Source organism: Sorghum bicolor, chromosome 1, assembly GCF_000003195.3.
Source record: "Sorghum bicolor cultivar BTx623 chromosome 1, Sorghum_bicolor_NCBIv3, whole genome shotgun sequence".
NCBI classification, from domain to species: domain Eukaryota; kingdom Viridiplantae; phylum Streptophyta; class Magnoliopsida; order Poales; family Poaceae; genus Sorghum; species Sorghum bicolor.
Window position 1 is genome coordinate 880,634 of NC_012870.2, and position 14,957 is coordinate 895,590.

A 14,957-nucleotide genomic window follows, 5' to 3' on the forward strand; every position below is an offset into this window, starting at 1 on the left:
TTTATCTATATTTAATACTTCATGCATATGTCGTAAGATTCAATGTAACGGAGAATCTTAAAAAAAAATTTGGGAACTAAACAAGGCCTAAGATGAGAAGATCCAATCTGGAAATCATTTTACAGTACACCGTACTACCCCTTCCATTCCAAATTATAGCTCTCAATTTTTTTTTTACTTTGTCCAACTATATATAAAAATATATTTTATACTGTAAAATTAATTTCATTAACCTGTTATTTAAACATGTAAATGCTAATATATCTTTCTAAAAACCTTTCCTTGAAATATTGCATTTATTTGAACTTGTAAACGTTACCATATCTTTTTTCTATAAAAACTGTCAAACTAAAAAAATGGGTAAACTAATGCACTAGTAGGTTTTTTTTATTACATACACGGCTACAGTACAGATGAGCTGGCAGTTGTGCTTTCTTTGTCGCACGCACCTGATTGGCCGAGCAGCCCCTCCCACGGATCGTCCCTCCGAAACCGCAACCACCCACATCCAACCGTCCGCTCCCCAGCCGATCGGACCGTCCATTGGCCCCGCACACGGATCGACGGGCCCACCACACGGATTCCTCCCTCTCCCTCCCCGCCGCGCGCGCGCGCACGGTTTAAAAGCATCTCGCCGCGCTTCGCATTTGGCATCCACACCCACATCGCCTCTCAACTCCCACGCTTTCTCTCGATCTCGAAGCGCAGCAGCGGCAACCGGCGGCCATGGACGTGAGCGGTGCCGGAGCGGGCGGGAAGGCGAAGAAGGGCGCGGCGGGGCGCAAGGCTGGCGGGCCGAGGAAGAAGTCGGTGTCGCGTTCCGTCAAGGCCGGGCTGCAGTTCCCCGTCGGCCGTATCGGGCGGTACCTCAAGAAGGGCCGGTACGCGCAGCGCGTCGGCACGGGCGCCCCCGTCTACCTCGCCGCCGTCCTCGAGTACCTCGCCGCCGAGGTGCTGGAGCTCGCCGGCAACGCGGCCAGGGACAACAAGAAGACGCGCATCATCCCGCGCCACGTGCTCCTGGCCATCCGCAACGACGAGGAGCTCGGCAAGTTGCTGGCCGGCGTCACCATCGCCCACGGCGGCGTCCTCCCCAACATTCACAGCGTGCTTCTCCCCAAGAAGGTGGCCGAGAAGGCGGCCAAGGAGCCCAAGTCGCCCAAGAAGGCCGCCAAGTCCCCCAAGAAGGCATAGAGTGCTCTCCAGTCTCCTCTCTTAAGAGGGAGGTCCCTACATTACCATTAGCGCCGTGCTGGTAGATTAGATCATGTTTAGTGTTACTACCTCTGTAACGTTCTTGTTCTTGCTGCTAATTGGAATGGTTTATCTAGTACTAGTACATCTGTGCATTTTCGTTGGTTGGAACTAGATTTCAAAAACAAAAGTTTGCGACGGGAATCTTGTTTTACAGAGGTAGAGATTGTCAATACAGTTTGGATTACTGTTGAACCACTTTAACTTTAAACAACATGAGCAGAGACAATATCTTCCATTCATGCTTAGAATGATTCTGAGTTTTTCCGTCTTGTAATGTTCCTTGCACCAACTATAAAACTGAATCATATTGATGTTCCATGCTAAGTAAGGAGCTGAAGATAAGGAACGCCATGCTGTATGGATAGGATATATGGTAAAAGTTGATTTCTTGACTAGTTAGTTACTAGCTAGGAGTGAGCCATCTGACCCTCCAGGTTATTTATGAACTCCTGTAATAACATTGACGGCTAAAAACATATAATAATAGCTTGAGCATATCGGATTTTAGTTGCTCTATGCTTGAACTGGACTGTACTGGATTTTTCTAACCTCTATTTGTTGATTAAACCCAGGAGAAGAATAGAAAACGTAGAACCTGGATTTAGTAACTGAGTCTCATATCTGAACTGAGAAGAAACTAGATACTTTGGTAGGCCAGGTACCAGTTGCTCCTAATGGATTATGGATTGTTTCTCTATGGAAATGTTGCAAGTGCTAAACTACCTGATCCTTGTACATGCAGCATACTCATGAGTCATGACTACACAAAAGAAGAAGCTTCTAGTCTGGTTGGTTGGATCCATTCTGATTTCTACTTGTTACTTTTCTAGGACTCCAAACAATGTGCTTCGCAAATATAGGACTCCAAACATCGTCTTCGTAAAAATAACTCCTGAAACATTGGCTTCTTGATTTCCACGACATTTGGTACATTTGTTCTCTTCTTTAATCTAAATACATGTATTTGTATCCTAATCTGACCCTTTTGCCCTTCTGCTTGGATCGATCTCATATGAATCGACGTGCTAGTTCGTTGGCCTCGGCTCTCCTGGGCATGGCTGGCCGCCGAGCCTGGGCATAGCTGGCCGTACACCTCCTCTTGTCTTCTTTCTCTAATGGCGCATCCACGACTGATGGCACCATGGCCAGGTGCGAGGCCGACAGAGCTATGGCTGCATGGCCATCCATGGAGAGTGGGTGGCCATCCTCTTCGTCAGGCGGTGGCGATGCATCCATCGGCGTTGAGGGAGAGAATGACGGCGGCGAGGGAGAACGATCGTATTCTCGATTAGGGGTCAGGTAGATAGAGCGTTGGGCAGGGGCCATAAGGACAACATGGTCAGTTTAGGAGAGAAATACATGTATTTAGATTAAGAAAAAGAACAAATACACCAAATGTCATGTAAAACAAGAAGTCAATGTTTCAAGGGTTATTTTTACGAAGACAATGTTTGGAGTCCTATATTTGAGAAGCGCATTGTTTGGAGTCCTATATCTGCAATTTTCTCGAAAATGACAGGTAAAAATGCTTCTATTGGTCCATTGTCCTACATTTTTTTATGAAAACTACTCATTAGCTAAAGGCATTTTTATAATATAACTACCGGGAGCAAGTGACCGTGCTAATGTTTTACGTTTTCTGAATGACCATTCTATCACTGTACTAATCTCAAGTCACAACCTGTGCTCCCTCTGTCTTGAAATAGAAGTCATTATCGCTTTCCAAAAAGTCAACTTTTCTTAACTTTGACCAACTATATATAAAAAACTATTAATATTTATAATACATGATTAATATCTTTAGATAGACCGTTAAATATATGACGTCAAAGTTGAAAAAAATTTGGTCTGCACGCATCCCATAACGTCATCTATTCTAGGACAGAGGGAGTACATCGGGAAGGCAATTGGGCCACTTAAGGTGTTATCAAACATAGAAGAAGGTTTCACTTTCATGAGTATGCTTTGATGAGACATTGAAATACCAAGGATTAAAGTCTTTTTGCTTTCTTTTCATCCAGACCTGACAAGGACGACGTGCATTGTCATAGAACCTAACAGCTTGCTTATTGGATTACATAAAAAATGAGGAAACAAAATTTAAGAATGGTGTCGGTAAATAACATCGGTTAGTTCATGACCTAGCACAATATTAACTTCAATGTGTTAAGTTTTCATGAAGTTAGTGCTTTTAATGAAACTTTGCACACCTAATCTTGATACCATGCTGAATGTGAGGATAATAATTGAAGTTTAACTAAGCTCTACTTTATCTAAACTCTTGCATATATTTTGTACTAACAGCTTTTATTTATCATAACTTATTAAGATTGTGGAACTTGTCATTGTTAATTAAACATGCTCTGCTACCATTTTTATACATCAAGCAAAGTTCATTTGTTCAAGTATTGATGTTTTTGCAGTTGTCCCTGCCTGGCACTATAAGCACATTGTTAAGCACAGGGACAGTATTTGTGTAACCAGCAACAAAGCACCTGAAGATATGAATCAGACAGGTCCTTATTGTAATTTATGGATTAGATACATTTTCTCGCAACCTTTAAAAGTTGAAATACCATAGTACTGCATTATGACCTTTTCCATTATTTTCTCTGCTGGTTCTTTAGGATGGGAATGGGATGCAATAGGATCTTTTTTTTTCTTGAACATATAGTTGCTATACGACATCTTCCGTGATTTATTATCAAAATTGGATAGAAACTGCAATAAAATCCTTGTTGTTACTGAAAATTTCAGTGCGATTCCTTAAAAAAAACACTGCTTAATTCCAACAGAAGGCTGAACTCAGGTTTAATTCTTTTTTATTTTGACTTTTCGGAATTTGATTAGGAACATTAGCATCCAATTAAGGAGGAGCTGGTTAGGTTGATGAATCCATGAATTGAACTCTGTTGGATGATGAATCTATGAAATTTCCTGCATAATCCTGTTGCATTTTGATTCGCTTGGTATAAAACTGCTGGTTATGCTGGTTCATAAGATTATATTGATCTCTAGCCTTGAGTGGTCATCACATAGGTTCGGATCCAGGAGTACAGTTAAAGTTATTAAGCTAAACACTGCGACCTTATACGAGGTGTTCTGTTTTGCATTTATATATTTTGACATTTTTTTAGATATGGAACAAAGTTCCAGCCTTATATATTTTCAGATAAACTTGTTAGATATATCCAGCACCTGCAGATTTTATTTAACGTAAACAGCACCTGCAGATGTACACACTATCTGTTGTATTTATTATTTCCAGTATTAGCTGTCATATTATTTTTGTCTTGATCTAACTACATACTTTCTATATTGTTGGCAGGTTCACTATTTTGGGCCTGTCACTTTTGACGCTTGAAGCATATGTGTACCAGTAGAAATAAAAACTAGATGAACTTTAGTCACATGTTGACAGGTCTACCGAGATTCCTCAAATCTGAAATGTGCAAAGGCCCAGTAATACATCTCACTCATTCAAGCCAGCTGGGGGGGGGATACAGAACTTACTGCATTCAGTTTGGCAAGATGAGATACCATCTTTGTTTTAAAAATCTTCTTTACTCTTAACCTTTGAACTGAATTCCGATAGTTTTATTACTTGCACAGTAACTTCATCTCTGAGAGCATAATAGCTCTTTTACTAATGCATTGGCCACCACCCCTATACTTAATTTTCAGGTCGGATGTACAGATATATATAGGAATAGCTAGGAACTACCATACAATTTTTCTCCCTCTATCAGTCTGTTTGGGCACATATAATAGGTGGAACGGAAGGTAACAGGAATTTAAAGAGTCAGGGCCTTAAAGTCCTTGTTTGGTTCGTAGGCATGAGAATTCGGATGTTGCAGGTGGATTGGAGCCTATAGAAGTAGAGCAGAATGAAATTTCTTCTCTAGAAAAGTAACCACAAAGTGAAATGTTTTGAAGTGCTGAAGAGGAAGTAAAGCTCTTTAGACGAATGCAGCAAAATGGCAACACAAGACACGATAGAACGATGGATCGGACATGCTCTTTTGTTGTGATGGGAAACAAGATGCAACAGGCAAGAGACTCGCTTGGGGGTTATTTGTGATGGGACATCTTGTTTTGCAGATTTCTGGATCGGCTTCTCGAAGTGCAACACGGCTGGAGCGTGTCCAGGATGTCCATGTCCGTCCCTCATTCCGTTCCGACTGCAGCATGCATCCCCTCTAGCTCTAGGTTTGACAGGCTCGCTTTATTTCAGAAAGAAAAAGAAAATCACCTGTGGGCTTTTGTCAGCAGCACGACACCTCCACAACTGAACACCAACCCCAGCATCGAGTCTGCGCGTCCAAAGCAAGAGAGCCGGATCAGACGGCCCAGTGTCCTCGTCAGCGGGCCGGAGTGGACTTGAGCCGTAGGTTAGAAGCAGCTGCGCCTGCTGGTTCAAGCCGGGGAACACCCCATGTATAAATCCCGTGACCCCAGTTGTAAGGGGAACAAGAACAACAACAAACTTGAACATCTAAGATTCCTCCTACCTTACGTGCTCTGCCTTCCTTCCCCTGCTCCGATCTCCTTCTCCCTCCGATCCCCTCCTTCTCCCGTACGCTACTGCTAACACTTGGTACTCAGAGCCAATCGATCTAGATCGGCGGAATTTTTCTTTCGATTCACAAACAACTGCGGTCGGATTCATCTCAGCGATTGCTGGCGCTTGCTGGATAGTCGCAGAGATCCCGTAATTCCCAGTTCCGTGAGCGATTGAAGTTTTTTCCGATCTGGATCCCGCTGTTCCACCCCCGCCGCCGCCGCCACTTCCACCTAAACCGCCGATTCGCCACCACTATACTCGCCGCCCAAAACAGAGCACGTCAACCACCGCCGCCGCAGCCATGAACCCAGATACACAACTTCTGCTGGAAGAAATCCGTAAGCTCTCCGTCGAGCAAACGGTCATACAGCAGAAACTCATCGAGCAGAAGGATTTCCTGGAGCGTCGCTTCACCGAGGTGGACGACAACATCGACCTCCGCTTCCAGGAGGCCGAATTGGTGGTGGAGCAAAGGATCATCGACTCCGAGCTCCGCCAGGATGTTCGCCTCCAAGCCATCGAGAAGACAACCGCAGATCTAGGCGAGTGGCGCCGGGATCACGAAGGCGTCGTCGACGACATGCGTCTTCGCCTCGGCAAGCTGGACAAGTTTTGGGCACGTTCCGTGCTCGAAACGGCTTCCCCATTCACGGAGCCGGGCATCTTCACCGACCCAAATGTCAAATCGGAGCAGCACGCCGCGCCAACATCTGCGGGCTATCAGGCTGCTCGGCCAATCGGGCACCGCGTCGACCTTCACCACCTGGAGGATGGGCATGGCGTGGTCACCACACATGTCCATTCCCCGGTCACGGGTATGGATGCTCTTCCTGAAACTCCTCCTAGGATTTTTGGTACAGCACCCGATTTGTTCTTGTCTCGTAATCGTCCGCCCGAAACCCACTATAATCCTACTGGCAAGCTACCCAAACTGTCTTTTCCATCCTTCGATGGCACTGATCTTAAACTCTGGATCACGATGGCTGAGGATTACTTTTCCATGTACTCTGTTCAGCCTTCAGTTTGGATTCAGTGTGCCCGTATGCAATTCCTTGGCTCTGCCAAGCGTTGGGTTCAATCTGTTACCGAAGAGCTTAAGTCTTGGACATGGTCTGAGTTTTGTCAAGCCTTGCATTCTCGTTTTGACCGTGACCAACACACCCTCCTTCTTCGCCAAATGAACCGTATTCGCCAGCAAACTACTGTCCAAGACTATGTTGACCGTTTTGCTGAACTGGTTGATCAGTTGAAAGCTTATGAGTCCCCACCTAATGCTTTACATTATGTCACTAGATTCATAGATGGGTTAAAGTCTGATATCCGTGCTGTACTTCTTGTTCATCGTCCCACTACGTTGGATACTGCGTATACCCTGGCTACATTGCAGGAAGAAGCTGGAGAATATGCACGAAGGGCGGACTCGAGGTCCTGGACTCCGAGGACGTCCTATCAGCGGGGTGACCGCAGTGCTGCTGGGGAGGTTGACAAACAAGCCTTGCAACCGAAGGCCATCGACAAGAGGCTGGCTGATCTTAAGGCGTATCGTCGAGCCAAAGGACTCTGCGATCATTGTGGTGACAAGTGGAGCAGAGACCACAAGTGCGCAGCCAAGGTGGGCCTTCATGTGTTGGATGAACTTTATGCCGTCATCGCGGCCGAAGACTCTGTTGATGCTTCTGATCCTGAAGAGGTTGAAGACACTCTGGCTGACGAACAGTGCTGTAGCTTGTCTGCTGTTTCCACTGCGTCCAAAGGGGTTCGTACATTGCAGTTTCAGGGCATTCTGCGTCAGCAAGCTGTCCTAATATTGCTTGATTCTGGCAGTACATCTTCTTTTATCAGCTCACAGTTGGTATCTCAGTTGTCCTTGCCAGTTTCACATAGTGCTCCTGTGGCAGTTCGCATTGCTGATGGTCATACTATGCATTGTTCTTCGGTGGTGAAGAGTGTTACTTGGACTATCCAGCAATATCAGTTCCAGCATGACTTGAAGGTTCTGCCTATACCCCAGTATGACATTATTTTAGGTATGGATTGGTTACAACTGTTTAGTCCGATGAAGGTGGATTGGAATGCTCATTGGCTGTCCATACCTTACCACGGTCATACCATTCAGATTCATGGCAATTCTGATTCTGAGGGGGACAACCCTTTCCAATTCCTGATTCAGCTGCTCAGCTTAGAGGTGTCAGACCGGCCAGATTCTTCAGTTTGTCCATCTGCTGTCAGCGACCTTCTGGCTGAGTTTCCATCGGTCACTACTCCTCCTGATTCCTTACCGCCTAGGCGCCAGTGTGACCACGTCATTCCTTTGGTGGAGGGAGCCCGTCCTGTTAGCATTCGACCATATCGTTATCCACCGGCTCTGAAAGATGAAATTGAGGCTCAGGTTGCTACAATGCTCAAACAGGGTATCATTCAGCACAGTTCCTCTCCTTTCAATTCTCCTGTTCTGTTGGTGCGCAAGAAAGATGGATCGTGGCGCAAATGAACACCAACCCCAGCATCGAGTCTGCGCGTCCAAAGCAAGGGAGCCGGATCAGACGGCCCAGTGTCGTCGTCAGCGGGCCGGAGTGGACTTGAGCCGTAGGTTAGAAGCAGCTGCGCCTGCTGGTTCAAGCCGGGGAACACCCCATGTATAAATCCCGTGACCCCAGTTGTAAGGGGAACAAGAACAACAACAAACTTGAACATCTAAGATTCCTCCTACCTTACGTGCTCTGCCTTCCTTCCCCTGCTCCGATCTCCTTCTCCCTCCGATCCCCTCCTTCTCCCGTAGCTACTGCTAACAGCTTTGCTCGTGTGAGAAGGCATAAAACCAAATCAGAAATAGTGACAATGCAAATTCTTTGATTGGTTGCTGCTCAGGGACAGAATTCAAACAAGAAAAAACCTTTCCAGGAAAAATATCTTGGATAGTGGAGTCTGCGTGTTATGTAATACTGCTGCTGAGACCTCTGAGCGTCTCCTCTTCGGCTGCCAGGTCACCAAACAGTTCTGGGAACATGTTGGTGGAATCGGTCTTCACTTCCAGCAGGTTACGGAGCTCTGGAACTTCCCGAGGCCAATCACAATGCCAATAACGCATTTCAACTCCTTCATCCTACTATGCTGCTGATGCATCTGGAACCACCGCCATGACGTCATCTTCAGGCACAAACGGCCATGCCTCCATCGCCTCCTGTCATATTGCAAAGATGCTTGTCGCCTTTGGGCATGTAGACTAGATGGTTGGAATGTCTTATTCAGTATGTAAATCGCTTTCGTTTCCTTTTATCTGATTATCTATAATTTCATTAAACCCATGTAAGACTACCCTTCCGTGCACCGGTTTGCCGGAATCAATGGAATCAATTCAGGTTGGGCACTCACCCCCACGAAGTCTTAAAAAAAACAGAATATGAAACAATTTCAGTTGGCATCTAGATCAGTTTTTAGGGATTTTTAGCTTGTTGTGGTCGGTTTCTTGTTTGTAGTCTCCCCATTTATGCCCCCTCTCAATCCTCTATGTTGTATATGTTGGTTGGTGTGATCGAAGTGGAGACAGTATAGGGGGACTGCTCTTGAAGTTGGTTTTCCTTTCTTTTTGTTTTTCCACATCTAATAAAAATACTAGCAAATCTTTTGCCGTTCTTTCAAAAAAGAAAAAGAAAACAAAGGGCATGTTTAGATGCATTCAAAAATCCAAAACTTTACAAGATTTCTCGTCACATCGAATCTTTAGACGCATGCACGAAACATTAAATATAGATAAAAATAACTAATTGCACAGTTTGCCTGTAATTTGCGAGACGAATCTTTTGAGCCAGTTTAGTTCATGGTTGGACAATAATTGCCAAATACAAACGAAAGTTCTATAATGTTCAAATCCCAAAAAAATTTGGATCTAAACAGGCCCAGAATATGCCGTTTGCATAGGCGGATCCACCACTAGAGCGAGCCAAGGCGGCCGCCCTTGGTCCTTTTGGGGCTGATCTGACACTCTATGAAAATTTTAGATATTAGTACAAAATAAAAAGAGGCTCCTAGAGTATCCGACGAAGGTTGAAGACAACTTAGACGTCTTGGACCATCATATGTGGTTCAGCCCATATAGAAAACCATAGCCCACAAAGCGCAGTAAGAATACAATCGGCTTTTCTCACGTTTCTCGCTATTCTCGACTTCTGACTTTCTGGTCGTCTCTCTCGCACGCTAATTCACAAACTTGCGGAACCTAAGAACCTGCGCCGGGCTGCAGGTATTGAAAGCCCCAGTTTGGTTTTGGATAATTGATGAAACCCTAGTACTAACCTCTATGCTAAGTGTGTGTAGACTTAATGAGGTTGGTACATGCCAAGTGATGGAGCAAGTGATGATCATGGTGATGATGGTGATGATCACAAGATGATCAAGTGCTCAACTTGGAAAAGAAGAAAGAGAAAAACAAAACCCTATAGAGATCAAGGCAAAGGTATTGCTTAGGGTTTTGGTTTTGGTGATCAAGACACCATAGAGGGTGTGATCACATTTAGGATAGATAGCCGTACTATAAAGAGAGGAATTCTTTGGCTAAGCGGTTATCAAGTACCACTAGGTGTCATTGTTCATGTGCATGCATTTAGAACCTAGTGAGCTAACTTAACTCCTTCGAAGAAAATGTTTGTGAAAATGCTAACACACGTGCACTTGTTGGTACACACGTTGTGGTGCTGGCACACTTTGAGAAGGAGGTGGAGTTTGAAGGGTAGAGAGAGGATGGGTTCCTCTCTCCCTCCCGCCGAGCTTGCGAGGCGGGATTCAGCGCTTTTCGAGAAAATGAAGTGCATATTTTCTATTACGCCGGTGGGAAATTTTGGAGAAGTCACGGGAGTGTTTCTCGCTGAGAAAATACTCACCGGACGCTGGCCACTGAGGCACCGGACGCTAAGTCTGAGCGTCCGGTGCAGACAGTGCCTGGCCCAGCTAGGGTAAGGCACCGCACACTGGCTTGAGCGTCCGGTGGTGCGCGTCCGGTGTGCGGGCGTTTTGCGACTCTCTTTGCGCATGGGTCCGGTGAGCACCGGACGCTACCGGTGCTTAGCGTCTGGTGACCCGCAGGTTTGCGGAACTCTCTGCGCATGAGTCCGGTGTGCACCGGACGCGTCCGGTGCTAACTTGCTCAGCGTCCGGTGCACTGCAGGTGACCGTTAGACTCTGACACGAGAAGTTCAAAAGGCGACACGTGGCTGACGTTGGAGCACCAGACGCTGAGTCTGAGCGTCCGGTGCCCCTTTAAGAGCGTCCGGTGACCCCGCAGTTTGCCCAGTGAAAGAGCCAACGGCTCTATTTGCTTGAGGGGCTATAAATACGTGTTTGGCCGGCTTGGGGCTCACTCTCTTGACATTTTAACATACTTGACATCCTTGTGAGCCTAAGCAAACACCTCCCACTCATCTCCTTCATAGATTATACATCTTTGTGAGATTGAGAGTGATTCTAAGTGCATTTGCTTGAGTGATTGCATCTAGTGGCACTTGGGGATCGTTCTAGCTGCGGTTTTTTTGTTACTCTTGATGGTTGCCGCCACCTAGACGGCTTGGAGCAGTGGAGGAGCTTTGGCACGAGTTGGTGGTTGTTCGTGGCCATCTCCCGGTGATTGTGAGAGGTTTGTGCCTACCTCGGCGGAGAGCCAAAGGCAACATTAGTGGATTGCTCGTGTCATTGAGCTACCTCACTTGTGGGTAGGTTCTTGTGGTGTCCTAGTGAGGACGAGGTTCGTGCTACACCTCTTAGCCACCGAACCACCAAGTGTTGGTCGACACAACGGGGACGTAGCGTGCCGGCAAGCACGTGAACCTCGGGAGAAAAATTGTGTGTCTCCATTGTGATTGTTCATTGGATTTCTCCCGGTGATTGGACTTCATATTATTGATTGGTTCATCCCCTCTACGCGGCGGTACAAAGTTAAAACCATCTTTTTTACATTCCCGCAAACTAGAGTAGCTTACTTACTTGTATAGAAACTTTAGGTAGCTTTCTAGTGTAAGTAGTGACATAGCTCTTGTGTGTCTAGTGATTATATCAAATAGAATTGTTGGATAGGTGGCTTGCAAACACCCCATTAGAGCTAGAGCAAAAAACTTCGCTTTGTTATTTACTAACCTCTTGCTCTAGTGAGTTTGTAGAATTTTTAAATAGGCTATTCACCCCCCCCCTCTAGCCATATTAGGACCTTTCAGGTATCTTCATTTTTTATTTGCCCTTTTTACATAGTTAATTGTTTAAAATTTGATTAAGGATGAATCATCGAATGATTTGGTGAAGCCAGTTAACTATTAGTATTAGTACGTATGGTTTCTCATAATTAGTATGTATGGTTTCTCATAATTTAAGGAACAAACTTCTCTAATTTTGATGTGAAAAATATATGTTGAAAACTTTAATATTGGTCAAATTATTATGTTGCCAAAACAACTTATGGAATTTGTTAGCTTATATTGCCATTGGTTTGCCAAAATTTTATAGTATAAGTCCACCTTAGGTCATTTCTCGAGCTGGATTCGCCACTGGCCGTTTGTGTATGTCTAGGGGTCTGATGAGCCACATGCATGTTTCTGTTGAATGATACGTTTTCAGTTCAAATTCAAATGACAAGATCTGACCAGGAATTCAAATAACGAATCGTACGTACGAATAAGAATATTGCACTGCATGGAATGGATCCTAGGAGAAGTACGTAGCGCATCGGATTCCTCTAGCTTGTGTGTTGTGTCCTTGCAATGCAGCAGGGCAGTGCCGGCCATTCAATCGCAGGTCGCAGTCACATGCATGTTGCTGCCACCGCCCATGAAATGAAAATAAAATCAAATCATTTGAATCGGAAGCAGGGATGGACGGTCAATGGAGATTTGATTAACCTCACTTCTCTCATGTGATCGACTCGAGAGCATGCACCCGTGGAAGCTTTCCTTTTTCTATATATATATATTTTTTAGTTTCCCAAAAAAAATTCTCAATTTTCTTCTTTGAGATTGATCCAACAGATAAATAAAGCGCGTAGGTACGTACATCGAAGCTGGGTGCACATGGTCACTCCATGTGACCTACACTTACACAGCTAGTACACTTGATTGATTATTATTTGCCTTTAAGCTCATGCATTCATGCAACTTGCAGGTTCGTTATACAATCCAATCCAGTGTACTGAAAAGCTAGGGACTACACAGAGATTAAGGAAATGTTAGGGGAGGAAGGAAGCTGGAAGGGTTTATTTCAGTAGTGCTGGTTAGTGGTTACTAGTTAGATGCATGCATTATAGCTTACTCCCTCCGTTCCATTGAAAGTGACGTTTTGACTTAAGTTTAACCGTTCTGAAAGAGTTTATTCAAATTTTTTGTATAAATATTAATTATTTTATTATGACTTATTGTATCCTTAGAGATATTTTAATAATAATTTATTTATTTTATAATTTGCAAAAAAAAAGACGAATGATCAAACACAGTATCCAAAAATAAAAAATGACACTTTTAATAGGGTAGAGGGAGTAGTAAGTACTCACATGAAATGCAACAAACGATTAATTTAGGGAGAAATAAACTCAAATAAAATGCATGCAACATTATTAATCCCACGCTAGGTGCTAAGAACTAATAACTCTGTCCACCAATCCGTGTCCCATCGGGGAAGTACCAATCCGTGACTCTCTAAGTAAGAAGTTAAATCAATAAAGTTTGTTATAAAAAAGTTAATTTGATGTCCTTCAAGCGTGAGCCGAAGCCCTTGGAATAGAGCTAGATTTTGGCGCTCTAGCACCGGGTGCCAAAACAGCTCTGGCTCTGAAGCGCGTGCTCATTTCATTTGGTAGGTGCAGCTTCCGCTCTGATATGCCGGAGCCGTCGGTACCCCACGGTTCAATTCCAAACACACTCTTAGAGCCTCTTTCATGCTCTCGGAGTGCACACTTGACACACGTACACTTTGATTGATTGATCTTGTTAATGGATCACCATAGGCTATTCTATCATGAGACTGAAAACGGTACAGATATTTTTCGACCGTATTCGAGACCGAATTCGTTTAAAGAGATTCTGATCTGTCCGTATCCAAGTTCGAATATTTAACATCCGATACCGTATTCATATCTAAATACTTAAATCGTATATTTATGATGTCGACATCCAATCGTATCTTATCCGACGTGATTGATATTATTCGTATTCGAATCTGAATCCGACCACAAATATGATATCGGTGATATCCGTCCGTATCCGATCTGTTTTCATGCCTTGAGAGTATCTCTACACACTTCGTTTCACACGGATATTTAATTTCCGTTGGTTTTATTTGTTAGCTACTGATCAACAACAAGACAACAGCAATCTTCCATTGGAAGTATATGGAACGAATAAGTGGATTCAAAAATTGAAATCAAGCAGGCGGAGGCAAGGCACTAGCTAGAGGACAAGCTGCTCATGTGCATTTCCTCGTGCGCGGCCGTTTGGCGCCCCACCCACCCACGCAAGTTGGGCGGTCGCTGCGTGCTGTCTCCTGCCTCCCAAGCACCATGTCCAAGTCACACCGCTACTCCTAGTCCTAGCTAGCTACCCATTTGGTCTGCATGGTAGATAGACACAAGTATGGCCTTGTTCAGATACACCTAGAAACCTAAAACTTTACAAGATTCCCCATCACATCGAATTTTGTGGCACTTGCATAGAACATTAAATATAGATAAAAAAAATAACTAATTGCACAATTTACTTGTAAATCACGATACGAATCTTTTAAGCATAGTTACTCTATAATTGGACAATGTTTGTCAAATAAAAACGAAAGTGCTACGATATCAAAATCCAAAAAAAAATTGGATCTAAACAAGGCCATAACCAACCGACTTGTTCTTCGATCTCCGTGACATCCATTATTGGTCTACATGCTCGATCTCTGCAGTATTCAATTCAAGATGTACGTGTATACCATGATCTTTATCAAAAAGATATATATAGTATATACCCGTATGGTTTATATATCTCTTTTCAGCCATGTATTACATCTTTCGGTAAGTATGCATCTTTTACCAAAGCTAGCTCTGATCCGCTTGTTGAGACTGAAGTTGACATCGTCATGGTACAAGTAAATCTAGACATTTCAAGGTCGACCTAAGGATGGAAGT

General features: G+C 44.2%; 1 protein-coding gene across 1 annotated transcript; it reads left to right on the forward strand.

Moving 5' to 3' along the window:
• On the forward strand, positions 656–1,452 carry LOC8060863 (probable histone H2A.5). The gene has a single exon (XM_002463462.2). It carries the CDS (start codon positions 727–729, stop codon positions 1,192–1,194), a length of 468 nt encoding a protein of 155 aa, XP_002463507.1. The 5' UTR covers positions 656–726; the 3' UTR covers positions 1,195–1,452.